This window comes from Camelus ferus, chromosome 18, assembly GCF_009834535.1.
Source record: "Camelus ferus isolate YT-003-E chromosome 18, BCGSAC_Cfer_1.0, whole genome shotgun sequence".
NCBI classification, from domain to species: domain Eukaryota; kingdom Metazoa; phylum Chordata; class Mammalia; order Artiodactyla; family Camelidae; genus Camelus; species Camelus ferus.
Genome location: NC_045713.1, coordinates 21,578,354 through 21,604,845, shown reverse-complemented (window position 1 = coordinate 21,604,845; position 26,492 = coordinate 21,578,354). Strand labels below are relative to the sequence as shown.

Genomic DNA, 26,492 nt, shown 5'->3' with positions numbered 1-26,492 from the left:
GCCCATGCCTGCCCAAGCTTCCCTGGGTCCCCGCCCGGATGTGGGAGCTGTGCAGAGGATGGACTGGAGGCAAGGAAGGACAGCTCTGCTGTCAGGTGTGACCCTGGATGCTGCTTTTCAGGTGGGGACAGTTCTTACAAAGGGCCCTTTGTCCTCAGCTTCCCCTGGCCGGGGCTGCATTGTTCCCCCACCCCCGGAGAAGGGCACAATGGGACATTGTGTAGAGCAGAAAGGGGCCCCTTGTCCAGCTTCCAGCTCACTGGGCTCCGGGCTCTGGGCTCCCTCCCCGGGTTTGCCCAGGGTGGGCGAGGCCATCAGAGAGGTCTGCTGGGAGCTCATGTTCTCATGTTTCCTCTGGGGTCCTCCTTCCTGGGAGCTGACTGCAGAGGTCCAGTCCATCTGAGGGTCTAGAACCATCATAGGAGTGAACCCCATGGAGCAGGGCTTGGCAGAAGAAAGACTGGCCAGTGGCTCAGTTCTTGCCTGTTTCAGCCTGAATTTAATCAAACAAGCTTGGGTGTATTATTCAGCCATAAAAAGGAGTAAAGTATTGATACAGCATCAAGCTCAGTAAGAGAAGCCAGACACACAAAGCCGTATATTGTATGATTCCATTTATATGAAACGTCCAGGATAAGAAAATCCACAGAGACAGAAATTAGATCAGTGGTTCCCAGGAGCTGGGGATGGGGGGTTGAGGGGTGATTGCTAACAGGGACAGCCTTTCCTTGTGGGGAGATAAAAATATTGTAGAATTAGACAGAGGTGATGCTTGCCCAACATGGTGAGTGTACAAAATGCTACTGAATTGTACACTAAAAAGTACTTAATTTTATGCTATGTGAATTTCACCAAAATTAAAAAAATAATCTGCCCTAGTCCTTGTTTTGGAATCTCCTAAGAAAGCACTGCTTTTACCTATTGGAATAGATCACGTTATTTACACATAACTTACACCTTCATCTATAGCAGGGAGCATCCAGCAGTTTTAAGATAATATTTAGATATACGTACATCTTATGCTCCATGAAGGTGCTCCACTCAAAAACAAACCTTTTCTGCAAACCCTGAGCCTCAGGGCTGGAGGCCTGGTGCTGGGATTGCAGGGCAGGGGTGGGGAGACAGAGATGCTTTCCTCTCGCCCCACAGCTCAGCGCCTGCCAGCCACAGGCACGCTGGGGTCTCTACCAAGCAGCCCTTCACCAACACCAGGGACCTGGGGGAGCCTCCTGAGCCTCGATTTTCAAGCCAAAAACTACATGAGAATAAGTCAAGCAGATACAGAAGAGGCCAGAGGTGCCCAGAGTGGGCCTGACTGCCCTCGGCTCTGGTTGCAGGAGGACCCAGAGCTGAGCTCCAACTGGACAGAGCCAGAAAGGGTGGAGACAGGCGGGGAGGGAAAAAAGGGGGTTTCCCTGAGAGGAGCCACTAGTTCAACATGGGCTGGTGTCCTGGGAACCCCTAAGTGGGCTCGCCTGCAGCTCCCCCAGTGCAGCCCTCCCACTCCCAGTGTGGCCCCAGAGCCAAGGCGCACAAGCTCTGGCTGGCGGCACTCCCAGCAGCTGCGGGATGGCTTCACTGACGAAGGAGCCCCATGTCGGCACCTCGTCCAGCTGTCCCTAGACACCCGGGCCTGGCAGCCCCCACTGCATCAGGATGATTGTCCCCAACGTGCCTCTGCAGCTGTCTCTGGCACCCACCAGAACCCAGCGTGGGCCTAAGTCTAATCATGCACCCTTCATTTACCTTCATTTTTCATGTCTTGACATCTGTTGATTGTGGGGGGTGGGCAGGACCTGCTCGTGTTAACATCTGTCACTCTCTTTTGGAGAGGTGGTCAGTTTGGGCTGGCCCTACCCTTATGGTCCAGTGGCCAAAACCCCCTGGTGAGGCTGGCAGGTGTGGGCAGGGGTGGGCGAGCAGGTGCAGACCATTTGCTGGTTGTTCTGGAACCGTGACTCACGGACGGCTGTTCTGCTTGGCTCGCCCATCTCCTCTCCTAGCACCTCAGCTCCACGCCATGACCACTCCCAAGCCTGTACCCCAGAAGGAGATGTTGCCCCATGTGGCCCTCATGACTACAAGGTAGAGAAGAAAGCAAAAAAAAAAAAAAAAAAAAAAAAATCCCCATGCAATTATATTCTCTGGTTGTAAATCCCAGTGCGGGTAAAGAACAGACAGTTCAGTTATTTTCATAGAATCATATTATGAACTGGAATAAGTCTTGGAAACTGCCTAGGCCAGGAGTCACAAACAGGCCTGCAGGTGAATTTGGCCCACAGAGCTGTATCAATTACCAATTGCCACAGTGATGCCACATAACAAACAAACCCGCAAACCACAGGTCGTTGTGTTGGTGGGCAGTGCTTTCCATCCAGCTGGGCTCAGAAATGCCTCCGTGGTGAGCTGAGGTCTGGGTGGCAGCAGGGCCGTGGGTTGCCGTTAGGATGACTGTGGCCTCTATCCAGCCCCCCGCAGGCCCCACCATTCCTCACAGCCTCTCCCACAGCAGCTTCCACACCCTCTCCCTGCCTGGCTCCTGAAGGTAGCCGCATCCAAGACCCTGGATTTGGCCCAAACCTGCAGGTGCTGAGGGCTAGGTTGGGGAAGCTAGTGCCCAATGCCATCCATCACTAGGTCTTACCTTCCTGTGACCTTTGCCCAGTGATTAAAGCAGACGATTCATTAAAGAGTGGGCAGCATTGCTGTTACAGGCTCTCCTGAAGTGGGAGATGTGCTCTGAAAGTTTCCAGCTTGGAGTGGTGGTGAGCTCCCAGACAAAATACATGACACATCAGGCATTGGCTACTACACACCCAGCATCCTGCATAGGTCAACTCATGAGGGTCTGGTGGGGCCCCTCCAAAACAGATAGGCACTCTGGACTCTGCTGCCCAGAGTCACCCCATAATTTGCCCAAAGCTACAGGCCACAGAGGACAGCATCTGGACCTGTGACCTCGAAATGCCTTCCTTTCCAGAACTCCTTCTTTGAGGAGCCCCACAACCCCCTCCTACACTTTCCACACCCCAAGGGCAGGAGGCAGGGGCAAGGACCGGCACACAGCCCCAGTTCACAAAGCAGCCAGGGCACCTTGTTTTACTTTATTGGAATGCTTTGCTGGCACAAGCTTCTGGAGGGCAGGGTCCCCAGGAACTTCACCTGCTGTCCCAGCACCAATGCAGGCTTGGCCTCAAACCCCAGAAGTTTTTGCGGAATGAGCCAGAGGATACAGAACGCTCTAGGATCTCGTCTCATGGACCTGCACAGAGGCTGTGGGGAGGTTCTTCATCATATAATAGTGATAGGTAATGTTGGAAGCTGCCAGAAATTGCTTCTAACCCCTCGGGTTGAATCATTGCTTTTTTTTTTAATGGCAGTAATGGAGAGTGAACCCAGGACCCTGTGTATGCTAAGAACTTGCTCTACCACTGAGTGTACTCTCCTGCTGAATCATGACTTCTAACTGATGCCCAGGGGTCATGTAATCAGGAGCTTCCAGAGCTGGCTCATCAAGGCCACTTCTGCACCCACCTCTGCACAGCCCACTCAGCGCCTCTGTCCCAGGGAATGGTGGAGGGAGCAATGGACTCTTAGCCATTGCTCCCAATCCACTACCCCCAAGGTCCCAGCTACCTCCTTTGATACTGGCCAGGGCATGCAGCCTGGACAATGGGTGCTCCTGCTCGTGCCGGGCTAGGGAGCCAATTTCTTCTCAAACCGGCACCAGGTGAAGGGGTGGGAAATGCCAGTTTGAATGGCAAAGTTGGCCCACATCTCGATGTCCTCAGGTTCTGGGGCCCAGGAGCAAGTGACTGATGGTCCCGTTTTACACATACCAGGTCCCACAAGGAAGAGGGCCTTAGGGTTTGTAGCCAAGGAGGCTGGGTCTCCAGCCCTTCCAGCTTCCCACGCCAGGCCCAGAGGAACCAAGGAGGAAAAGAATTTCCTGCGGCATCTCTGCCCCAGCCTAGTGCCTCTGGAGGCAAAGCTTCACCCCAGCTATGTCTGAACCCACCATGCCAGCTCTCACCTCACTGCAGAACCACCCAGCTCCATTCCACGACCCTAACGTGCCTGCCTGAGAGCATCTTAATTAAATTGTCCTTCACCATGTTCAGAAAGTCAGTAACTAGGAGATGGTGGAAATCTTTTGACAGAGTGTGTTTTAATTTGCCTTCAACACCACTGGGTCTCTGGAACCTCCCATCGTGGCAGAGGTGGCCAGGGCCTAGCCGGCTGGAGCTCCTTACTTGGAAAGGGGATTTTCTCTGTGACACGTCTATTTCCAGCCATGTTGTTCCCTCCCAGTCACCCTCAACACAGGGCTCGAGCCAAGGGGTTCAACTTGGACAAGAGGCCTCATAAAACCTGAGAGTCGAGCTTGGAAGGAGGAGCACAGGTCTCAGCAGCCTGTTAAGGCTCAGAAAGCTACTTTTCTGTCGTGAGAGTCAGTTTCAACGTCCTGTGTCCCCTCCTGTAGGTGGGCCAAGAAAGCCTTTCCAGGCCCCTTTTCTTCTCAGAGAAGCTTGAGGCTGGGGTATAGGAGGCGAGTAGGGCCCGGGGGTTCAGGAGACTGAGTGTTCAAAATGAGAGTGGAGTCCAGGGCCTAGGGGAGTGTGGGCCCAGAATGGAGCTGAGGTTCAGGGACCCAGGATTCTGGTATCCCCTGGAGCCCTTCTGCATGGACAAGGAATGGAATTTATTGGCCTGTGGGGTCGAGATGTCCAGAGGGAGAGATAGCCTGATGCCGCAGGCATAGCCTGAGTCTGCAGCCCTGGCCTTGGGCCGCTCAAACTTTAGCACTCAAGTTTCCTTTGTGGAAGATGCTGCATGTGCCTGGCCCTGACCTTTTGGTGCTTCCTCTACCCCTGGGACTCTGCCTGGAGATGGTCAGTTTTTGGCTGCAGAGTCACCCTCTGCCCACAATGGCCGCTGGTGGAGTCAGCTCCAAGCCCACTGGCTGGAGAGAGACGGACGGGCACAGCCGGAGGCTCAGGGACTGCTACCAGAGGGGGTGAGTGGAGGCCAGAGCAGAGACCACAGCTGTTCCAACACATCTGTGCAGGCATATCTCCCTGGGCAGACAATGTGCACTTGGGTTAAGCATTGCCCTCTCCCTGAATCCTTTCAAAGGAGAATGTCCACAGCCAGGGATCCGACCAGCTGTCAGTGACTGACCTCAGGCAGGGTGGGTTTATTTATCAGGAGGCCTCAGAACTGGTGAGAAGGTGCAAAGGGATAGCCTGGGGCAGGTTCACCCTTACCTGAAGGCAGGAGGCAGCCTGTGGATGGGCCCACAGAAAGCAGTGACAGGGCTCTGGAACAAGCTGCACGGGGCCAGCACCTGCCACAGACTGGCAGAGAGGGAAGGAATCTGGGAGTGATTGTCCAGTATCCTCTGCATGGAAGGATAAGAAACAGACACACGGCCAGCTTCTGAAGGGACATCAGCCCAACCAAGGGGACGGCTTCGGCTCAAACTAGAACTTCCACGCCAGCTGGCAACTATGTTGGGGAGGGGAGTTTCAGCAAAAGGCCTGGCCCAGAGCCCCAGGAATATGTTACCGGGGATGCTGGACCCCTGGAGACCCCAGGAGACCCCTCTTCTCTTTCTGGAGACCTGACGGGCCCGAATGAGGCTGTCTTTATGGAGCTGCTGCTCAGAGCTGCTCCCTCATCTCTGGCTTGGATGTTGGGTTTCTGAAAGACCGGCCGGTAATTAAAAGTACCAATTAATCTCCGAGGTCAAGCAGGGGTTCCCAGGATGTGATGCCAACTGCCTCAGGCCAGCTTGCCAAGAGGCCCAGGCCAGGGCTGTGGACACACAGGGGACACACCGGCCCTGGGGCTTCTGGGCTCACGTGACCTGCCCTCAATGCCTTTCTCTTAGAGACTGTAGTAACTACAGACATGGCCTCCCTGACTGTCCAGAAGGAGGACCAGGCAGGGGCCAGGCAGAGGACGGACAGGGCAAGGAGTGAAGGCAGAGTGCCCTCCTCTGTCGTGGCATCTAGCCCTCAGCAGCCCCTTCACACACTGACTTCTTGAGCTGGCCTAGCAGCCAACGGGTGGGAGGGCTGGGGGGTTTTGCACCTGGAAAAGGTTTCCATGGAGCTCTCCAGCCCTAGACTGGTCAGATCTCATAGTTACGGGGGGTGGGGGTGCCTGCCACCCCACATCTCCTCTGAAGATACCCTTGGAGCCTCTGCCAGGGGTGTGGGTTGAGAAACATTGTTCACATCAGCTTTCTCAAGCCCCAGGCTGATGGTCCAGGAGCAGGGACCTGGTCCAAACTTGGCCAATTAGATCATCTCCCTGACACTGCAGAGCCCACTGGATGAAGACAGGCGCAGTGGACTGGGGAAGGAGATGACAGGAAGGAAGAGCTAAGAGAAGAGGGGAGCCAGGAGGTGGACTGAGATGTGGTCTAAAGAGCCATCTCTCAAGTTTAAAGTCACTGTGGCCTTGCTCTGTTCTCAGATACCCTGTGCTCTTTGCTGCCATGGGGCCTTTGCACATGCTCCCTCCCCTTTCCGAATGCTTTCTTCTCTGTTCAACTGGTTGGAAGCTTCAGGCCTCAGCTTGCCACATCCTCAAAGCTGCCTTCCTGGGCCACCATACCCTCGGCCTGTGGTAAATGTCTCAGCCTCTTGGTGTGCTCACTGTTGGCCCCCTCCTCAAACTCCAGCATCTCCTGGGCACTGTGTCGTGTGGTTCTGTGCCGTGTTGCCCAAAAAAGCCCCAGCACACAGCAGGAACTTCAATATGGGTGAACACTCAAACCAACCATGGCCACCTCCTCCTCTGAAGGCTACGTCCTAGTGTACACTCAGGGGCTCCCTAGTGACTGAGGATATGAACCGAGGTCAGCACTAATGGATGGGGCCAGATAGTACACTGGCGAATTTTACAGACCTTCAAGACTGCCAGGGGGCTTTGAGGCACTTCTGGGCACCACCTCCCATGTCAGCAGCCAGCCTGAGTCAAGCCCTGCAGGAATCTGCCTTCCCCAATTCTGTGGGTGTGGTAGCCTGCACACATATGATGAGGCTGCCCACCAGCACCCCAATCAGTCCCTGGGGCCATCACTGCAGCCTGGTGGAGTCAAGAGTGGGGCCTAGGACCACAGATGCCACACACTGTGACCCAGGTCTGGCACTGGACTCCCCGAGCTTGGCCTCTATTCCTCTAAGAGTCCTAGCAGTCATCTGTCTGTGTCCTAGGGACTAGGGACACAGCTGTGTAGTGGCCCTGTACGGGTTGGTGGGAAGCAGGGAGAAGCTGCCCTACCTGGGGTACCCAACACAGCCTGTGCTCCGTTTTCCTCAGCAAAGCAGAGCTCTTCGTGGAAACACAGACCCAGTGCCTGATGGCATGCCAGCACAGGGAGTGGTGGGATCTGCTCCCCAGGGCAGGGTTGGGGGCAGGACAGTTTGGACCAGGTATGTCATCCCCGCCTCTGTCGACTGAAATAAAGGCACAACCTAAAAGTTGAGAGTTACGTTTATTTGGTGGACATTTCTGAGGACTTGAACCCCTTCAAGCCCAGGGTGACAGCCTCTCAGATTGCTGAGGGACTGGTCTGCAGAGGCAGGGGAGGAGCCAGGATATATAGGAGCTTTACAACCAAGACCAGGTAGTCAGAACATTAAAAGATTACTGTTAACTAAAGAAAACCAGACATCTCAAGTTAAAGAATTGAGTACTTTTCTATGTGTGGGAAGGCACAAACATCTAGGCTCGTTGAAATCATTCCTTTGATATGCACCGTAGCTATCTAGGGCCAGTGTCTTGTTCTTTGACGTCCTTCAGGGGGCACCACTGGGGGTGGCAGTAGAAGCCAAGCTGCTTGCTTGTCTATATCCTGAGTTGGCAGTAATGGCTGATGACTTGATGGCCACAGCATTCTTTGTTTACTGATACGGCTTGCAGTATTTTTGTTCATACCTACTTCCACCACTTCCACCCTGCTTTTACTTGTATGGGTTCCCAGAGGCCAATAAGTTTGGTGGTGGTTGCCCCTGGGGCAGCCCCTACTTGGGCCTCCCTCAGCATCCTCAGACTGCAGTGCAGGACCCCAAGAGGAGGGCAGGACCTCCAAAGGAAAGCCACTTAAGACCAGCAGGAAGGGTGTTCCTGGCACGTGATGGAGCAAAGGCAGGCAGGCAGGCAGCAGGAGGAGAGGCAAGAGAACAGGCCACTCTTTAGAGGCTAGCTCTTCCTCTGCCGTGGAGGGGGTTGGGGGGACTCCCAGCGCATTATTTACCTTAAAGAGTAAGGCTCCTCGTGGTGGTGTTTTCCTGGAAGGTTGGAGGTCAGGTTCAGACTTGGGGCAAATGGACTAGCCCAGTGGCAAAGAGAGCCCTTCCATCATCCAAAGTTGGTAGGGACCTGGGCAGCCTGGGAGCTGGCCCCTCCCTCTTAGGCCTGGGTACCAGCAGTTTCAGATGCAGGTCTGCAGCATCCTGGGCAGCCCCAAGAGCCAGTTCAGCATCCAGCTGAAACTGGCTCCAAGACCTAGTCTGCAGAGTACTCATTTCTAAGGAGTTCACTGACCAGGCTCTGGGGTACTGGGATGGAACTAGCAAGGGGATACTGTCTCCCGTGAAGGTGGAGAGGGGTGAGGGGGCAGGAGACCCTTCCTGCGAGGTCAGAGCCTTGGTAGCAACCCTTGGATTGGTAAAGGTGAGAGGGGGAGGCCCTTCAGCACCACCGGCCCCTTTTACTAAGGCTGTGGGAGGCCACTCGCCCGGGTATCCATAGCTCTGCGGGAGGCGCGCAGTTGGGGAGCTCAGTGCCCTGGCCTAGGCTCCCCCGGGTCACGTGGGACACAAGCTCGGAGTTGCGCGTGTTCGAGTTGGCCGCCGAAAGAAGGAAGTCTATCGAAGCTCTGGGCCGCCGGTCCTTCGCCTCCCGGCGGGTTTGGCGAAAGAATTCAAGCTGCCCTCGGGGACCGCCGGGCCCACGGCCAACTCGCGGGGGCGGCCTCGGGCGGGGACTCGGAGCCTCGTCCCGGCGCTTGCCTCCAGGGAAATGTCCCCTCTCCGACCCCACCGCCCCCACCAGGGCGGCACACCCCGCCCCCTTCCCTCCTCCGCGGGCGCACCCACCTCCTCCACTCCAGGCGCCCGAAGTGGCCTCCGCCTCCGCCAGACCACCCAGGACCGCCCCGCCGGGCGGCCTCTGTGCCCCCACCCCCCGGGTCACGCCCGGAAAGCCTCGGGCCCCCGCGTCCGGCCACGCCATCCGCTGGGCCGCCCCGGGGACTCCACAGCTAGGGTCAGCCTAGGCCCCGCCCAGCGCTCCCGCCCCCTCTGGCTGCCCTGGCTCATGGAGCCGCGACTCCGCTGCTCTTTCCACGCTCGTGCGGAGACCGGATCGGGGTCCTGGGATCGCCCAGCTCTGAGCCGTGGCCCCTGGGTGCGCGTTACCTGGACGTGCGCGGCCTGCTGACTGGCGCGCTGGAGGCTCCTGCACGTCGCGCCTGCCCTGTGGGCGGCGAGCCGGGCTTATGAAACTACGCGCCGAGCCGGCCCACTCTGGGCCGCAGGCTGGCAGTAGTTGACCCCGGCGCCTCTGGGCTGCGGGCAAGACGTCGGGGCTCAAGGCAGCCTGGTGGGGAGGCTCTTGAGGACCCGCCTCCCTACGCAGCGGGCTGCCAGAGGCCGAGTGATGGGACCGGGGGCGGGACGCACAGGAGAGAGCGCGCAGCGGAGAACCCCGGCAGGCACAAGGCACTCCGGAGCTCCCACCGCTCTCCGTCCCTGCCCCCTTTTTCCTTCCCGCCCCTCCTGGAAGAGGGGCCCTCGGCTTGATGCACAGCCGGGACTCGGGTCCTCTGCTGCTGGGCGCGCCGGCCCCACGTGGTGCGGCGCCGGGCGGGGCGGGCGGGGGCGCAGCGGAATCGCGGCGCTTTCTTTAAGGTGGGGGGAAGGGCGGGGGCGACCAAGCTCCGCCCCCGGGGGCAGTGAGGTGCGCGCCGGCGAATTGGGAGCCGGGAGGGGGGCGGAGCCTTGCGGCCGCCGCTTAAAGAAACTTGTTGCGGGTCGCCCCGCGGGGACTGAGCTCCAGCAGCGGCGGCGACGGCGGCAGCGGCGGGAAGAGGGCCGGGGTCGAGCGGCGGCAGGACGCAGGTCGGGCCACCGCGCGGCGTAGTCTTGTCCCAGAGCGGCTGCAGCGCAGCCGGGCATCGGACCCAGTACACGTCCCTGGTGCGCGCTTCCCAGCGCGCGGCCCCGATGCTGGACATGAGCGAGGCCCGCGCCCAGCCGCCCTGCAGCCCGTCTGGCACTGCCAGCTCCATGTCGCACGTGGAGGACTCGGACTCCGACGCGCCGCCGTCGCCCACCGGCTCCGAGGGTCTGGGCCGCGCGGCGGGCGCTGGGGGCGGCAGCCGGGGCGACGCGGCGGAGGCGGCGGATGAGCGCTTCCCCGCCTGCATCCGCGACGCCGTGTCGCAGGTGCTCAAGGGCTACGACTGGAGCCTAGTGCCCATGCCAGTGCGCGGCGGCGGCGGTGGCACTCTCAAGGCCAAGCCGCACGTGAAGCGGCCCATGAACGCCTTCATGGTGTGGGCGCAGGCGGCTCGCCGCAAGCTGGCGGATCAGTACCCGCACCTGCACAATGCTGAACTCAGCAAGACGCTGGGCAAGCTGTGGCGGTGAGTGCACTCCCGAGGCCAGGGGCGGGGAGTGGGTCCTGGGGTGCGCGGTGCTGGGACGTGGCGCAGCGCCCGGCCTCGGCCCTGCTCCCAGTGGCTGTTCCTAGGGCGAGTCCTAGTGGAAAAACCCGATCTGGCCAGGCGGGACGATCGCGGGGTACTGGGCGGTCTGGGCAGGCAGAGGGGAGTGGGAACGGTGTGCAGCCCCCAGCATATCCCCCAAGTCCAGGAACAGCCTACTCTAGACCAAGCTTGGCAGGCAGAATTGGAGACCCCAGCTGTGAGTGGTCCCAGAGCCCGGAGGCCTGTCTTCCCACAGAGAGGTGGCTTCTGTTTGGAAGCAGGACACAGCTCTCCCTCTACTCTGCCACCCCTGCACCCTCAGCAGGGAAGGAAGGGGATGGCGGAGTGTCCAGCACTTGTGGACACTTTGGCATGATGAGACTGGCCATTTTGCAGGATCTAGGGCAGCAGTAGTGATAGGGTTGCTGCTCTGGACAGCTGGTCCCTACCAAACACTTGGATTTAAAAGGCACAGCTCTTGAGTTCAGGGTCCTGGTCCCTGTTCCCTGCTCCTCACCTCATGAGTGCGCTCTCAGAGCTTCTGTGAATGACTTCAATGCTCCTGTCTTTGTCCAGAGTGGGTGTTGCGGATCGTGGCAGCCCCATGCCTCTGTACCCCTATACCCTGTCTCACAGGCAGTTAGAGGTGAGCTTCTGGAAGGCTATGAGGGGCCAGTGTGTGTTTTGAGCCTCAGTGAGGACTGCTGGGTTTTGCCAGTGTTTCTGGAGGTCTGGGAAGCCCAGCTGCCCACAGAGTCCCAGCTTGGTTCCTGGGAGCCTCACTTTGTCCACAGGGTATTCTCAGCTAAGTCCTGGCCTCTTTCCCTGCCTGCCTTAGAAAGTCCCAAAGGGAGAGGACAAACACAGGCTCACAAAGGAGGGAAGTAAGAGGAGGAAGAAAAAAGTGGGAAGGTTAGGGTCTTGTTCTGGTTTGTTCCTCTGACCTCACTGAATGGCCCCTGTGGCTTGAGTCCTCCAGTCCTTCGAGATGGGGAACGCCTGTCTGATGACCGTCGAGGCTCCCTGGTCCTCCCCAACACCTCACCTAGTGCACAGGCCAGCCCCCTGGAGCATCTCAGGCCCCCTTGCCACCCTGCTTTTGCCCTTCCCCCTGCAGCTTGCTGAGTGAGAGTGAGAAGCGCCCATTTGTGGAGGAGGCAGAGCGGCTGCGGGTCCAGCACAAGAAGGACCACCCAGATTACAAGTACCAGCCGCGCCGGAGGAAGAGCGTGAAGACTGGCCAGAGCGACTCAGACTCGGGCGCTGAGCTGGGCCACCACCCTGGTGGTGCTGTGTATAAGACTGATGCCGGCCTTGGTGACACACACCACCACGGTGACCACACAGGTGAGCTCCTGTGGGTGGGGAGCAAGGGCTCACTCCCAGGGAAGATCCCCTCGAGAGAGCCAAACCTTCCCCATGTGCCCCGAAAAAGCCCCCATAACCCTGAGAGGCAGTCGTTTCTGACGCCCACAGGGGTCTCTTTAGCCTCCTCTGAGAATGAGGGTCTGATAGCTTTCCTTGGTCCATAGTCCTGTGACCTGGGTGTTTTTGTCCTTCTTCTTGAAGATGTTTCTGCTCTCCTCGCCTTTTTGCTGGTTCTGACCTAGGACTCACTCATGCCACCAGCAAGGTGGTCAGCAGCGCAGTTTCAGGGTCAGACTGACCAGGGTGGAGTCCTGGCCAGCCGAGTAGTCTCAGTCAAGCTGGCTAAAGCCATGGACCTGGGGAGACAGGTTTTGTGTGGATAGCATTGCTGCTGGAGACGCAGGGCTTGGCGCTTCCTCTCCTTTCCCCTACCTTGGTCTTCATGATCGGGCCTCCTGGGCCCCAGGTCCTCCCCTAGAACAGCGCTTAACGGAATTTCCTTGGACGAGGAGTGAGGTCTGGGTCTGGCTTTGCTGGAATTTCTGGGAGACATGCGGGAACAAAAAGCCGTTGATTCCTACCTGCGGCAGTTAGCGGGGCTGGTTTTCCTCCTGTGTGCATGTTGCCAGCCCCGCCGCCCCCCACAGAAGGGGCATTCATCCCTGAAATGTGCTCTGTCCCCAGGGCAGACCCACGGGCCGCCCACTCCGCCCACAACCCCCAAGACGGACCTGCACCACGGGGGCAAGCAGGAGCTGAAGCTGGAAGGGCGCCGCCTGGCGGACAGCGGACGCCAGAACATCGACTTCAGCAACGTGGACATCTCTGAGCTGAGCAGTGAGGTCATCGGAAACATGGACACCTTTGACGTCCATGAGTTTGACCAGTACCTGCCCCTCAATGGCCACTCGGCCCTGCCCTCAGAGCCAGGCCAGCCTGCGGCCACTGGTTCCTATGGAGGTACCTCCTATTCGCACTCCGGGGCGGCTGGCGTCGGGTCGTCCCCCGTTTGGGCCCACAAGGGAGCCCCGTCGGCCTCGGCGTCACCCACTGAGGCGGGCCCCCCGAGACCGCACATCAAGACGGAGCAGCTGAGCCCCAGCCACTACGGCGACCAGTCGCATGGCTCTCCAGGGCGCACTGACTACGGCTCCTACAGTGCCCAGGCCAGCGTCACCACGGCCACGCCTGCTGCGGCTGCCAGCTCCTTTACCAGTTCGCAGTGCGACTACACTGACCTGCAGGCCCCCAACTACTACAGCCCATACCCCAGCTACCCGTCTAGCCTCTACCAGTACCCCTACTTCCACTCGCCCCGCCGGCCCTATGCCTCGCCCCTGCTGGGTGGCCTCTCCGTGCCACCTGCCCACAGCCCCCCCAGTAACTGGGACCAGCCCGTGTACACCACCCTGACCAGACCCTGAGGGCACACAGCCGCGCGGAGGGATCAGCTTCTGGGGAGGACAACCTTTATCTCAGCAAAGACAGAGCCTCCCTCTGAGGGCTTCCAGAAGGTGTGCGAGGCGAGGGGAGGAGAGGTGGCGCCTACGTGTGCCACGGCTCCATCAAGTGCCTGCTGGAGTCTGCGGGAAGCCATGCTTTGTAAACGACTCCCTTCCGCTTCCAGATTTCCAAACTCTTATCCACGGACAAAGCCCTCTTTCCCTTCTCTCTCTTTGTGGCAACTGCACCTCTGAAGGACAGCCGTTGGGTCCCTCTCTGAGCAGACCCAGCTTCTGGGTTTTGCATCCCAGTGGATGCAAAGCGGCAGCCACAGCACAAAGGACAAAAAGAGGGAAGAGGCGTGAGGTCTCCAGGTCGCCCGAGTTCTGAGGTCCCAGCCAGCCTTGGCACTGAGAACTCCCCAGGACTAACAACCTGCATTCCCGTGGCGAATCGGCAGCCACAGCCCAGCGGGGATACAGGGATGCGTCCGCAGGAGCACCTCTTGGGACCAGCCTGTTAGACCTGAGGTGTTCCTTATAGTTAGGGTTCTTCCGAGCAAGGTTTGGCTGTGATTAACATTTCTTTTTATTTTATTTTTTTAATTTTTATTTTTGAAGCTTAAATGTGTTTGATTTGTTTGGGAAGCCATTAAAATGTATTTATGTTCTGTATTATTTTATCTTTAATTAATGAAGTAATCTGTGCAGAGAGTAGAATTTAAGACAAAATGGAAGCCAGAGGGCCTAGGGTGAGGGGGCTGGGGCCGGTGTGGGGCCGGTGAGGGTGGAGGCCCTGACTCTGGGTGTTTTAGAGGCTGGCTGCTGGAAGATGTCAGGGAGAGCCCTAGCTCTAGGCCCCCAGGTGGTGGCCAGGACCCCAAGGCAGAAGAAGGGATTTGTCTTATGGTGTCTCTGATCAGGCTGGGGTGCCCTGGCACCCAGCATTAAGTCAAGGCTTAGAAGGCAGGGCACCATTGAATTTCATCCCTGCCCACAACCAACTGTGCCAAGTGGTGGAGGCGGGAATTTCCTGGGACGTGGTGGCTTCAGAAACGCATTAATCTCGGCTCTTAGGAACCAGGCGCCACCTACAAGCTGTGAAACTAAAACCTTCTCCACTAAGCGTTTTTAGAGTCTTAGTTTTAGAAGAATAATACCTGATTTACCTGTCCTGCTTCCGCTGTTTGCTGAGCAACGATAACTGCCTACTTCCTGGAAACTTGTGCCTTTAAAACTTTGTAAATTTAAGTACATCTCAGAAGTTGCTTCTTTTTACTTTTTCTACTTTTTCCTACCTTTTTCTAGAAAAAAAATTTTTTTTTTGGTGTATCTCTTCCTGGGGGTGGGGGCAGGGAACTGCAGCAAACTCATTTTTATGCAATCTATTTTTCAGTGTTGAGTTTGGACTTTCGCTGTCACTTACCTGCTGTGTTTCGCTACTTTCTGACCAAGCAACGCTAACTTTTGTACAGATCAATTTGATAAAATTAAAAAATACATTTTATCTACATGGGCTGCGTGGCATGTGTTGCTTTCTGTAAGCCTGGGGAATGCGGGTCTCTGAGACTGTGGGGTTTTGTTTTGAAGGGGCTTGGCCAAAGCAGGAGTGAGCTCTTCGAGGGTTAACCCCAGGCTCCCCGGGGAGGGTATGGGGTGGGGGGATGAGGCCAGACCACCCTCCCTCTCCTGTGCTGTATCTGAATTTGAACAGGACAGATCTCAGAAGCCAGCGCTGCGTCTTCCTTCCCCTGGGCCTCCTCAGTAGGCAAAACGGGTCCAGATGGGCCAGATTCGGGGCCGCGGTTTCCTCCCAGGCGAATCCCAGAGCTGGTTTCTGGGTGGCTGACGGCATTTTTCGGGCGCTGGCTCAGGGCCAGGCTGGGAGCTGGATAAAAGCCGCCCTGCAGGCACCGGGCAGGGCTGTCTGGTTGGTGGAAAGGGTTTCTAGGGAGAAACGGTTGTGGGAGCAACAGCAAGTAGGGGCAGCCTTGCTCCCCGGCTGGGCCTCCCCAGCACACGTGGCCGGTTCGGGGGCTTCACGGGCCTGGAGGGTGGTGCCCACCTCTGAGCTGTGCAGATGCATCTGGGGGTGAGAGGAAGATTATGCTTCTCATGAGAACCCAGATATGCCAGGCAGCTGCCTCTGCAATCTTAATGGGGTGGCCCCGGTAGGGGGGCATGCACCCCGTCCCCTTGCCTGCCCAGCCGCCTGCGTGGCTGCAGTCCAGGGCGCGTCCCTCGTCCCGCGCTGGGGAGCCATGACCAGGGCCTGCCAAGAGCAGTGTTTGGAAAGAGCTGCCCGGATTTATGAGGGTTCGTGAGGCCAGTGTGTGCCAAGCATCCCGGGTGAGGCGGGCCTGGGAGGGGGCTGCAGAAAGCCGGACTCATGGATGCCCGCAGCCTTTGCAGCCCGCCGCCTGCGTGGAACCAGCCCAGCCTGTCCTGCATCCAGCCAAGGGCTGTCCAGGTCCATATGGCCCTCTGAATTCTCACATTGACACCCCAAACCAAGGAAAGCCCCCGGCGTCTAGCTTGCTGACAGAGGAAGCAAGGCCTCCCTTTGCTGCTCTGGGATCTCTCAGGCCTTGCCAGGTTCCCGAGGGCTGGCAGCTCTGCCAGTGTTGTTTGGACTTGGAGGGGCTCCTGCGTGTTAACTCCCGGGGGCCCGGTCTTCTTCCTACTGACCCACCCTGTGTAAGAGCCCCTACGGCCCTGGGTGAGATTTGCGTGGGTTTCTTACATCTGAGCTTTTGAAGCCCCAAGGGAGAGGAAGGACGGCTACACCCATGCCTGGGCCAAGGGCACAGAGATGCCATGCCCCACACTTTGCCCCTCCAGGGCCCTCCCATCTCTGGAGGTTGTGTTGGTGTCCTTCCCTTTGGGAGCATTTCGGGTATTGTGGACTGACCCCATGGCCAAGAGCCCTGGGAGTTGTGGAGTCTCTGTCTCCCCAAATGCTGAATGCCCTGGTTACACTTTGAGAAGGGAGCCAGGGGTGGATGCCCCAGGGGTTAGGGCGGCTGGGATGGGTCCCTGGGCTGCCCCAGTCTTCAGGTTGGCGAGGGTTTTTCCAGCAAGCTCCCAGCTGACAACGTTACTCACAAGATTGGCCTTGCCCCGCCTTGCCCCAAGTCCAAGGGAGCATTTGCTCAAGCTTGTTCAGAGTCCCATTCTCACTGAGACCATTCTATCTGCCCATCCCAGGGACAGGCTGGCAGGAAAAGTTCCTCATTTTTCATTTCCTCACCCAGAACAGAGCACGTTGCCTCTGATCTCTCCTGTTCACGGAGAGAAAGGAAATGGCATTCAAGATCCAGGCCTGCTCCGATGCATCGGAAAAGCCCCTCGGTTCACAATCAGTCTTCCTGGGATATCAGCTTTCAGAAGTGGATTTTCTGTCTGGATGTGCGTTCACGGCTGGTGTGGCTGTCGGCTCCAGAGAGGGCCTATGTCCTCTGAGCAGCTGCCTGGGGGAGGCCCATAGCCCTGCTCACCAGGCCTGTCCCAGGGGTCAGATTCAGGACCCACCCAGCTTGCTGTGACTATGGGCCGTATTTATCGGGACAGCACCCAGGCTGGGCATCACAGACTTGGGGTTCTGGCCTGGTGTGGAACTCAATCTTTCCTCCCCAAAGTCCAGCCTGACCCAGGACTGAGGGTCTCTGTGGATGCCATCTCTGGCCCACCAGGTTTGCAGGGGCTATGGTCCCCAGCATTGGGCAAGCCTGGGGGATGTGTTTCTGGGTGGTGACTTGATGGCCACTGGACAGTAGGCAAGCCCTCACACCATGTGTGGATCGCCTCCTTGGGCATAATCCAACAGGCTTCATGGAGAACCCATGCTGACCAGGACTCTGGAGGCCACAGAGCAAGCAGTACCAAATCCCCTACTCTCACCCTAGGGCCAGTGTAGACCCCAAGACAGGAGAGTTGGGCTGCCTTGCCTGGCACTTGGGACAAGGAATCATTCTCAAAGAAGGAAACTTGTAACCATATGATGCCCTCAACTACAATCACTGTGGCCCCCCTGGCCCAGACACTGCTCCTCCTGGAGGGAGCAGATCTGCAGACATCTTTCCAGGATGGGGCTGCGGGAGGCTTCCAAGGGGACAAGTCAAAGAGGGGAGGAGCAAAATGGGGAGACGCACCTAGGGTTCGGGCCCCACCTTCAAGTGAGGAACATCCTGGAGGAGAGAGTGGGGCGGAGGCCTGACCCTGAGAGCCTGGTGCTGCCTCGCTGGCCCCAGCCATGTGCCTGGGCATCTGGGCTCTGAGCACTGCCCCGTCTTCTGCTTCTTCTGGCTGGCATTGAGGCAACTGGCCTCCCTCTGGGAGCCTCAGTTTCTCCACCTGTAAGATGGAAATAACCCCCTGGGGTGTTGGGGGTACTCAGTGAGATAAGGACCTGTCTGTGACCGAGTATTTGCACAGCAGGGGAGGGTATGGCTCATGATAGCTTAGCAAGCATAAGGTCCTGGGTTCAATCCCCAGTACCTCTGTTAAAAAAATAAATAAATAAACCTAATTACCTCCCCTCAAAAATTAAAAAAAAATTAAAAAGAAAATGGTTAGCAGAGTATTTGCACAGATGCCTGAGAGTAACTCTTGGTGCTGTTATTAGCACCTCCAATCGCGTGATACTGCTTCTTGCTGTCTGCAGAATAAGCTGGTTCTGCTGGTAAGAAAATCAAGTAAAAGTGAAATGGATAGAGAATGTGTATTCAAAGGGCGGGATGCCCTCCTCCCAGCCTCACCTCTGGGACCCCTCCTGCTGCACCCATGTGTCCTCCAAGCTTCCCCTCAGGAAGGCAGGCTGGGCTGGGGGCTGGGAGTTCTGGCACTTGCCCGTTGACCTCCCTGTGCCTCAGTTTCCCCCATGACTATGTGATGGTGACGGCCTCACAGAGGCACCCTGAGGATCAGCACAGGGACACAAAAGACAGGAACCCTTCCTGCTGGCAGACTTGTCCCCAAACCCCTGGGGTCTTCCCTCTGCTCATCTCACTTCAGCCTCACAGTGACTCCCTCAGCCCATCCCCAGAATGGCTGGTGGAGACCTGGGCAGCTTTCCTGCCTCCCCTGCCCAGACTAGGGGGTCCTGTGTGAAACAGATGCCTCTCTCTGCACCCCCCAATCCCTGCTCTCCATAGCCCCTGCCTCCCCCAGGGGGCTGGGGCCAGAATGTGGGGCTTGGTCCACTGAGGCTGCCATGGGAAAAGCGTGGGAACCCTCACAAAGCTCCAGAGACTCCTTAACCGGGGCAGACTGGGAATCTCTCCGGGCAGGAGCTTTGCTCGCCCGGCTCCTCGTGCCAGGGGGCAGCCAATGGCCTCCCCCAGGACCCCGCAAAGGGTTAAGGTGCTGGAGGCCTGGTGGGAGTGTGGGCGTCCCGGGCGGGCGGGCAGAGCAGCCGGGCTGGTGCAGGGCCAAGAGCTCCAGCGAAGGCGCTGCATTTTAATGAATCATTATTGCCGGGGAGGCCTTTGTCTTGCTTTATCCGGTGCACAATAAAAGAATTAATTAGACAGAAAATGGCAGGGCAAGGAACTGACAAGTCATTAAGGGCTGCTGAATGACCGATGAGATGCACGCCGGGGTGGATTTCGGCTCCGGAATGATAATGGCCGGGCGGGTGCTTTGTATGCGCGACCAGCCAGCCTCTGTGCCGCATTGTGGGCGCTGCCATTGTGGCCGGCCAGGGCGGGCCAGCGCGGGCCTGACTCTCCAAAGGCCAAGCAGGCAGCGGGGATCGGCCGACGAAATCGATGTATTAATTTTTGTGTGCAGACACAGCGTAAATATTTGGACGCAGAGGGGACTTCGGGGTGGGCCTTTTGGCCCTGGGACTCGACTTCTCAGCTCAGGGGACAGGGCTGGCTGTGGGGGTGCTCCCCACCCCGTGAGAGGCAGAAGGCAGGGATGGGGGTAGGAGAAGGAGGGAGACGAGAGGAGAGGAAAGAGGAGGAGGTAGGTAAGGCGAGGAGGGGAGAAAAAAAAGAGAGGAGAGGGGAACAGGAGGGGAGGGAAGGAGGAAGGGGAGAGGATAGGGGGAGGGGAACCTTGAAGACCCAGAAGAAACTCTTCCCAGAGCCAGGCTCCGCCATCCTTAGCTGCTGCTGTCATGGTTATTTAGACGTCACCAGGGGAAAAGTGCCACCCACAGATCCGGCTCTCCCACCCAGAAAAATCCAGCTCCTCCAGGAGGGCAGGAGAAGAGAGCCTGTGAATTAGGCCTGCATCGCAGGGCCCGTGGGAGACCTGCCCCTCCCTGTGGTCCCCCTGGGGGCTGGGTTTGGAAACTGCCCAGCTCCCTGGTTTCCTGCTTCTTTACAGCAACTCCAGTGACCCACCCCAACTCCCGGTGTAGTCTTAGGGACAAGAGGGAGGGGGGTCTCCCCTGCCCAGAGTGATAGGAATGTGGGAGAACGAGCAAAGTGTGTCAGCTGGTCAGATGACGCCCCTTCCCCGGCTGGATGTGGAGGGACAGGTGAACACACTGCTGGGACCCTCTGACCAGCTTGAGATCCTGGCAGGAGGCAACGGCAGCCCCAGCTGACAGAGGATGAGAGTGCGAGGATGTGTCTCTTGTCCCAGGACTTAAGCCCAGGCTGGGTGGCAGGGCTGGGTCGCAGGCACTGCTCCTGGGCTACTGAGACCCTCAAAGGATGGGGACTCCTCTGTCCAGAGGGTAGCCTCTTGTTCATGAAAAGGGCGAGTGCTGGATAGGGGGGACTCCACCAAGCCAGGGCTGCAGAGAGCAAAGGCCACACTTATTTCCAGATAACAAGTGTCCTGTTGGTTGTCAGGGCATCCAGACACCACTGAAAAGCACTGCTGATGCTTTTGCAACTTGCCATCCTATGCATCCTATGGTTGTGTGTCCTCCCTCCCCATTTGAGCGCGAGACTAAGGTGGGCCTGACAGCCTGGATATCACCCCTGAGGAGGGGGAGCTTCCCCTCCCTTCTTCCCACTTCCTGGGACCACTTGGGTTCTCTAAGGGACTTGTTAAATAGTCAGGGAGGGAGGGATAGATGAAGGTGGCCAGAGGGCCTGGGTGACCCTGGCTCTAGAAACCTGAGTCTTCTACCTTTTCCCAGGCAGGGAGAGGGCTGTCAAGGCAGGGTCATGGTGCCTGATGTCTGGGGGCTTGGGCCCCCCAGGGTGCACAGCACTGGACAAGTTAACGGTCTCTCTGGCCCCTCTGTAAAATGGGAAAAATAGTCCCCAACTCCACAGGAACTGTATTCAGGAGCGTGGGAGATGCATGTGGGCAGCGCTTAGCACACAATTTGGTTAGAAGCAGTCACTAAAGACACATCACCCAAAGTTGTCATTGAGATAAAGTGATAGGACTCACACCTCAGCAAGGAATCAGCCTGCTGTACAGGACTGATGTGCTCTCCATCCCTCATCCAACCATCCTTCCTTCCATCCATTCATTTGTCCTTCTTTCCATCCGCCTGTCTACCCACCCACCCTTCCATCCTTCCATTTTGCCATCCATCCTTCCTTCCATCCATCCAGTGACCATCATACACCAGGCACTGGGCTATGAAGGAGAAGGAGACTGACCTGGCCCTGCCCTCTCTCAGTCTGGCAGGAAAGAGTCACACAGGACAAGTGCAAGGGACTGTAGGAACCTATACAGGGAGCAGCCTGCTCTGTGGGTTGTTAGGGAGGTTTCCTCAGAAAGTTGCTTCTCCCTGAGATGTTTCCACCAAGTCTTGCTTCTGAGCAGGGGTCTGGGAGCTGAGCCCTCACCTGGTTCCAGTCCTGGTAAACCTGCATCATCTTTCGCTCTTTCACTCAGCCCTTGGGAGAGCTCACCTGGTCAGCTTTGGCTGGCTCTTTGCTTGCTGGACCTGACTGCACAGCAGCACTGAGGAGACCTAAGTCATGCCCAAGGCAGGCTGAGCTGCAGTGGTGAGACGCAGGAGCAGCCCCTCACAGCTATGGGTCCTGGGGCTTGGTGACCAGTAAGATGCCTGATTCACTCCAGTTTCTCCAGACATTTCCAGTTTTAGCACTGACAATCGTGTCCTGGGAGGCCCTCTGTCCGTAGAGAATGAGAACAGTGGTCACTCATTAAACAGGTGTGGGAGGTTCCACACTGCCCAGGACTGTCTGTGAAAACACACACTTTCGGGTGGGAGTGGGGGTGGGGGCAGGGATGGGGCAACCACATCCCCATATGGGCGGCATGCCCCTGGGTGGCCTTACAAGCTCAACAGGGTCAGGGCCATGACTGTGCTTGACCTTCACCCATGACCTCGGCTGTCCTGGACAGAGACCAGATGCTCAGGGAGTGTCTGCTGAGTGAGTGAATCTGTGAATTAATGAAAGAGCAAGATAAGGCCAGTCTCAGCTCTTCCAAAGAGTGAAGCCGGATGAAGGCCCAGTGGTCACAGAAGGGCAAGGCAGCAGGAGGGAGGGAGACCCAGGGTCCTTACTGCTTCCTCTTTCAAAATTTCCCAGGTGGTGAGAACAATTTGTACAGGAGTGGCAGGGAGTGAAAAGGGGTGGCTGACAATGTCAGAGGCACAGAGGAGGCTTCAGGAGCCCTGGGCATCTCTGGTTTGCAGTCTAGTGGTCCATGCATGGTGAATTGTGAAATAGAGATGGTGGTGGTGCTAAGTGCATGATATGGGGAGGGCTGGCTTGCTCTGAGCTATGTAATTTAGGACAGTGACTAACATTAGTGATGGTAACCTTGAGTTATCAAGAAATAGCTGAAGCATGTGCTGAACTCCCTTCTCCAGAAGGGGTAGCACCTGACAGAAAGGCCAAAATTAAGGAGGGAGAACTTCAAGTGCTGGAGAGGACGTAGGGAACCAGGTCCTTATCCTTCAAAATTGCTCCAGTTCCACCTGCTGCTGACATGTGGGGTGCACTAGGTTCTCTGTAGGATGCAAATGCCCTTCGAGTAAGAAAATAAATTATGATCTTTCCAACTCGGGGCCCAGTGCAGCTAGGAGAAGGAGCCAGGCATTGAGGAACCTCCCAGAGGCAGAGATCACCATGAAATACCATCCATATCCAGGACAAGAGTTTCTGTGTCTTGTTTTGGTTTTGTTTTTTAAGGCAGGGCAGTGAGAAAAAAAAATTAGGGAGATTTCTTCCAAAATCAGTTCAAAGTTCTGTTGATTGCTGTCTGGAAAGCAGAGTCTCTGGAAATTTTCTCCCCAGAGTCTGGGGACTCATGTCCTGAAGTCTCCACATTCTGGAACATTCTTTTCTATTCAGCAAATGGAAAGAAAGTGTCCCCAAGACAGGTAAGTGGCTGCAATGAGAGCCTTTTGTCAATTCTCAGGTGTCTGGGGGCACTTTTCCTCCACTGAGGGTGAGGAAGGCAGGAGCCCCCTCGCAGTTTTCCAAATCCCCAGAGAGGATATTGGGGTGGGAAGTGTGGGCCTCTTAAAAGGGGAAACCTACACTCTCTCTGGGGACCTTGGGAGATGCCCATTTAGTAAGGGGCTGGGGAGCAGGCAAGAGTACAGAAGGAGGTAGGGGTCCTGAGGACAGCAGTCATGTATGCAGTGTGCACAGGGCCCCAAGCTGGTCTGTGCTCAGCCAGCATGATCTCAGCAAAGGTCTGAAGGGTCTGTGATTTCCCCACGGTCACCCTGCTGGCCAGGACCCCAGGTTAAGCCCTGGACAGAGGAGCAAAGTGGGACAAAGACCCAGCGGCAGGACGAATTAATGAAAGGCTCTGCTGCTGTAAAGAAGGGCGCCCCACACCTGTCTGCCCTCTGAGCAGTTGGGGGTGACTGGCCTTTGCCATGTCAACGGACAGAAGGGACTTGTGGGCCCAGATGTTCCTCCTGGGCTCTGCCTCCCCCTGTCATGCCGCATCAACCCCGAGCTGTCCTGCAGGGGGACCAGAATGTACTGGAGTTGCCCACTGAGGAAGCATTCTTGAATGTCTCAGTTAGAGGACAATCCTGAAGCTGAGAGAAGTTCTGGACCCCTCTGAACGCCCCCGGGGAGGGCAGTGGGCACATTTGGATGCGCAGGCTGGCCCTGAGGCCAGGGAGGCCCCATAGGCACCCTTGGGAGCTGGCTTGGTTGGTGGGTGAGGGTCGAGTGCACACAGGGGGCTGCTGGACGCAGAGTCTGGCCCAGCCCTGCACCGTGACCACCAGGCTGGGTGGGAGGTGCAGGGACACCAGGCACCCTGAGCAGGAAGCCCTGGCTGGAGTATTTCCTTCCATGAAACACCAGCCCCAGTCCCACAGGCTGGGCAGAATGATGTCACAGGCCAGGCTGAGCGGGGGTTTTCATCGCCTTGGGAATGCCTACGGTATCGGGGATGGAGCAGGCGCTGTCGCGGAGGAAGACAGAGCTGGAGATTTGGGGAGGTGGACGACCTGCTCCCATCTGGCAGGAAAGTTGATTTCTTGCAGAGCAGAGACACAGCCAGCTCGTGGTGCCTTTGGAAAGGAGACAAATCACATCTCAATTGTGATGGGGTGATGGGGTCACGGAGCCCTCGCCCCCGCCTCCCGCTCCGCACAGCCGGGTGTGCATTCGGCGGGGCTGATTCCCCTCACGCGGGCGCCCCGTCACCTGTTCCTCCCATTTGTGAGCTAATTCCGCAGAGTCCGTGGGCGGCGGCAGGCGCGGCAGATCCGGAGTGTGGGCGCGGCCGCTCCCTGCCGTTACAAAACAGCCCAAGCGGAGGTTCATTTGCATGAAGCCCCGGAGAGAATTCCCACCCAAATCCTTCTTGATTTTGAGCCCCTGAAGCTCTAGTCTGTAAAATGACTCCCCACCTCTGCCACCCGGATGGATACTGGGACCCCAGCCAGAGGCCGCTTCCATGATGCCTCCTGGTTCCCCTGGGCCAGGCACATCAGGGAAGGCTCAGACTCAACTTACCTGTCTGGGAAATGGGCACCCAAGTCTGTCTGCCTGGGGCCCTCAGAGGGGCGAGAGAACCACTGGGGAAGAAGAGTGGCTTCCCCCACCGGCGACAGGCGATCCTGGTGGAGCCTAAGCAACAAGATTGAAATGTTGAGTGTGAGATTTGTCTGCAGCCATGGGGTGGAGAAGTCAGAGCCAAGAATGCTGGGGCCATGATCTGAGGCTAGGTGGCCCTGGGGGAGGATGCCTATGAAACAAAGACTCGTCTGCCCAGTGGTCCCAGAGACCCTACCCTGGGGCCCTTGGAGGTGCACACAGGCCCCAGGAGCTCTTGGAGCAGGCAGGGGAGGGCACCCTGGGGGAGGTGCCGGAAACAATGAACATGGTGTAGGGACTGGTTCCTGGGTGGGAGTTGAGCACGACACAAATTGCCTGGCCCAGTGGGTGCTCCAAGAAGACATCCCTGGGTGGGGACCACGAGGAGGAGGGTGGAAGAGATGGGCAGGGAGGGAGGATTCAATGGGGAGAGCCCAGCCCAAGACTTTCCTGCACCCAAGACTTAAAGGGAGAGAAATGGGAGAAGAAGGAAGCAGTTGGCTTGGCTGGAGCGGCTGGCACAGGCATTTGCCACTTCCCAGGAGACCTGATGTGGACAGAGTGGGTTACCTGTCTGTTTCCAGAGTGGGGGAAGAAGGGGATGACGCTTCAACCAGATCATCCTACAAGCTGCTACCATTAACAGGGCATCTCTTCTGGGAGAAGGGGCGAGTGGTATCCTCGGCCCCGAATGTGCCCACCCCACCTCTCCCTGGCTGGCCCCTCTCACCGATGGCTCACACGCCTCCTCTTCCAAAATGCCTCCTACACTGCCTCTAACAATAAGCCCAATTGATTATTTCCCCTGGAGCCCAGGTCCCCATCAGCAGTTGTCACAATGGGTGGGACTCCTGCCCACACCCCGTGAACTTGGAGAGTGCAGTGGCTGACCCCAGCATCTCATGCTGGGCACAGGAGCTGCTCATCAGCGCTGGATGGGGGCTCTGGGGGCAGAGTCTGGGTGGGAGGTGCTTGGGCACATCCCTGGCCCCACCTGCAGGCTGAGTTCTGGCACCCTTCACCCCTTGTGATATCTCTCAGATTCCCTGCCTAGGCAGGCGTCTCCCCATTTGGCTGATGGAGGACTGAGGTCTCCAGGTCATAAGGTATAAGGTGGCAGAGACTGGTAAATCCTCTTGGGTTGCTGTCCAGATGATGTAGGGTACAGGGAAGTGTGTAGACCTCCAGGGAGCAGGAGGGCCTTTTCCTTGTGACCCCAGACCTGGAAAACCAAAGTAGTCTTGCAGACTTCTGAGAGCCTGGCCTGGGAGAGACAACAGGAGCCCCCTGGGGGACTCCTGCCATGAACTCTGGGTGACCAGACCCTTCCTGCTGCCCATGGGCTTGGAACCCTCCACCTAGAGGTGGGCACAACTGACACCTCTGACCTCAGACAAAGCAAGAAACGGGCCCAGGTGCTCAGGAGGGCCTCACCTCGGTCCACAAGCCTGGCTGCTCCGGGATCCTCCCTGTGCAGGGGAGCTTACTACCTAGCTGGGCAGTCCCAGGGAAAAGGGAGAACCTGTGACACCAGGCTGGGGCAAGATCTCCCAGAAGCTCCGTGGGGTCCATTCTTTCCCTGCCCAAGTTTCTTAGTGACCTTGATAAGTGGCCAGTCCAAGCTCAGATGCTGGCTCTGTCCAAGGCGAGGCCGGAGGGAGCAGCGCCCTCGGATGGGAGCCCCAGGCCCTGGAGAGAGGCCACCTGTCAGCAAGCTCCTGCTCCTGGACACGCCGTGTCTGGCTGAGAATCGGCGGGACTGGCTCTCAGGCCACGTGGGCTGAGTTTGGGGGTCTGGCTGCTCCAGAAAATCAAAACCACATTTTCTCCCCTGGAGCTACCCAGAGCGTTTTAAACTAGACTCGGAAAACTCATTTGGACATATGCCGTTTCCACCCCGGAGGATTTGATTTCCCCTGGAATGCCAGCAGAAAATCAGCTGGAAACTGAGTTCAGGACAGTGGAGAGGGAAGGCCCGGATCCTGGGCGGGC

The 26,492-nt window shown here is 57.5% G+C and overlaps 1 protein-coding gene across 1 annotated transcript; it reads left to right on the top strand.

Annotated features, from left to right (window-relative positions):
* Nucleotides 1–9,969: 9,969 nt before the first annotated feature.
* SOX8 (SRY-box transcription factor 8) lies at nt 9,970–15,053 on the top strand. Its single transcript, XM_032460605.1, has 3 exons — nt 9,970–10,663; nt 11,844–12,073; nt 12,779–15,053. The coding sequence occupies exons 1-3, from the start codon at nt 10,242–10,244 to the stop codon at nt 13,516–13,518; spliced, it is 1,392 nt and encodes a 463-aa protein (XP_032316496.1). The 5' UTR covers nt 9,970–10,241; the 3' UTR covers nt 13,519–15,053.
* Nucleotides 15,054–26,492: the final 11,439 nt, after the last annotated feature.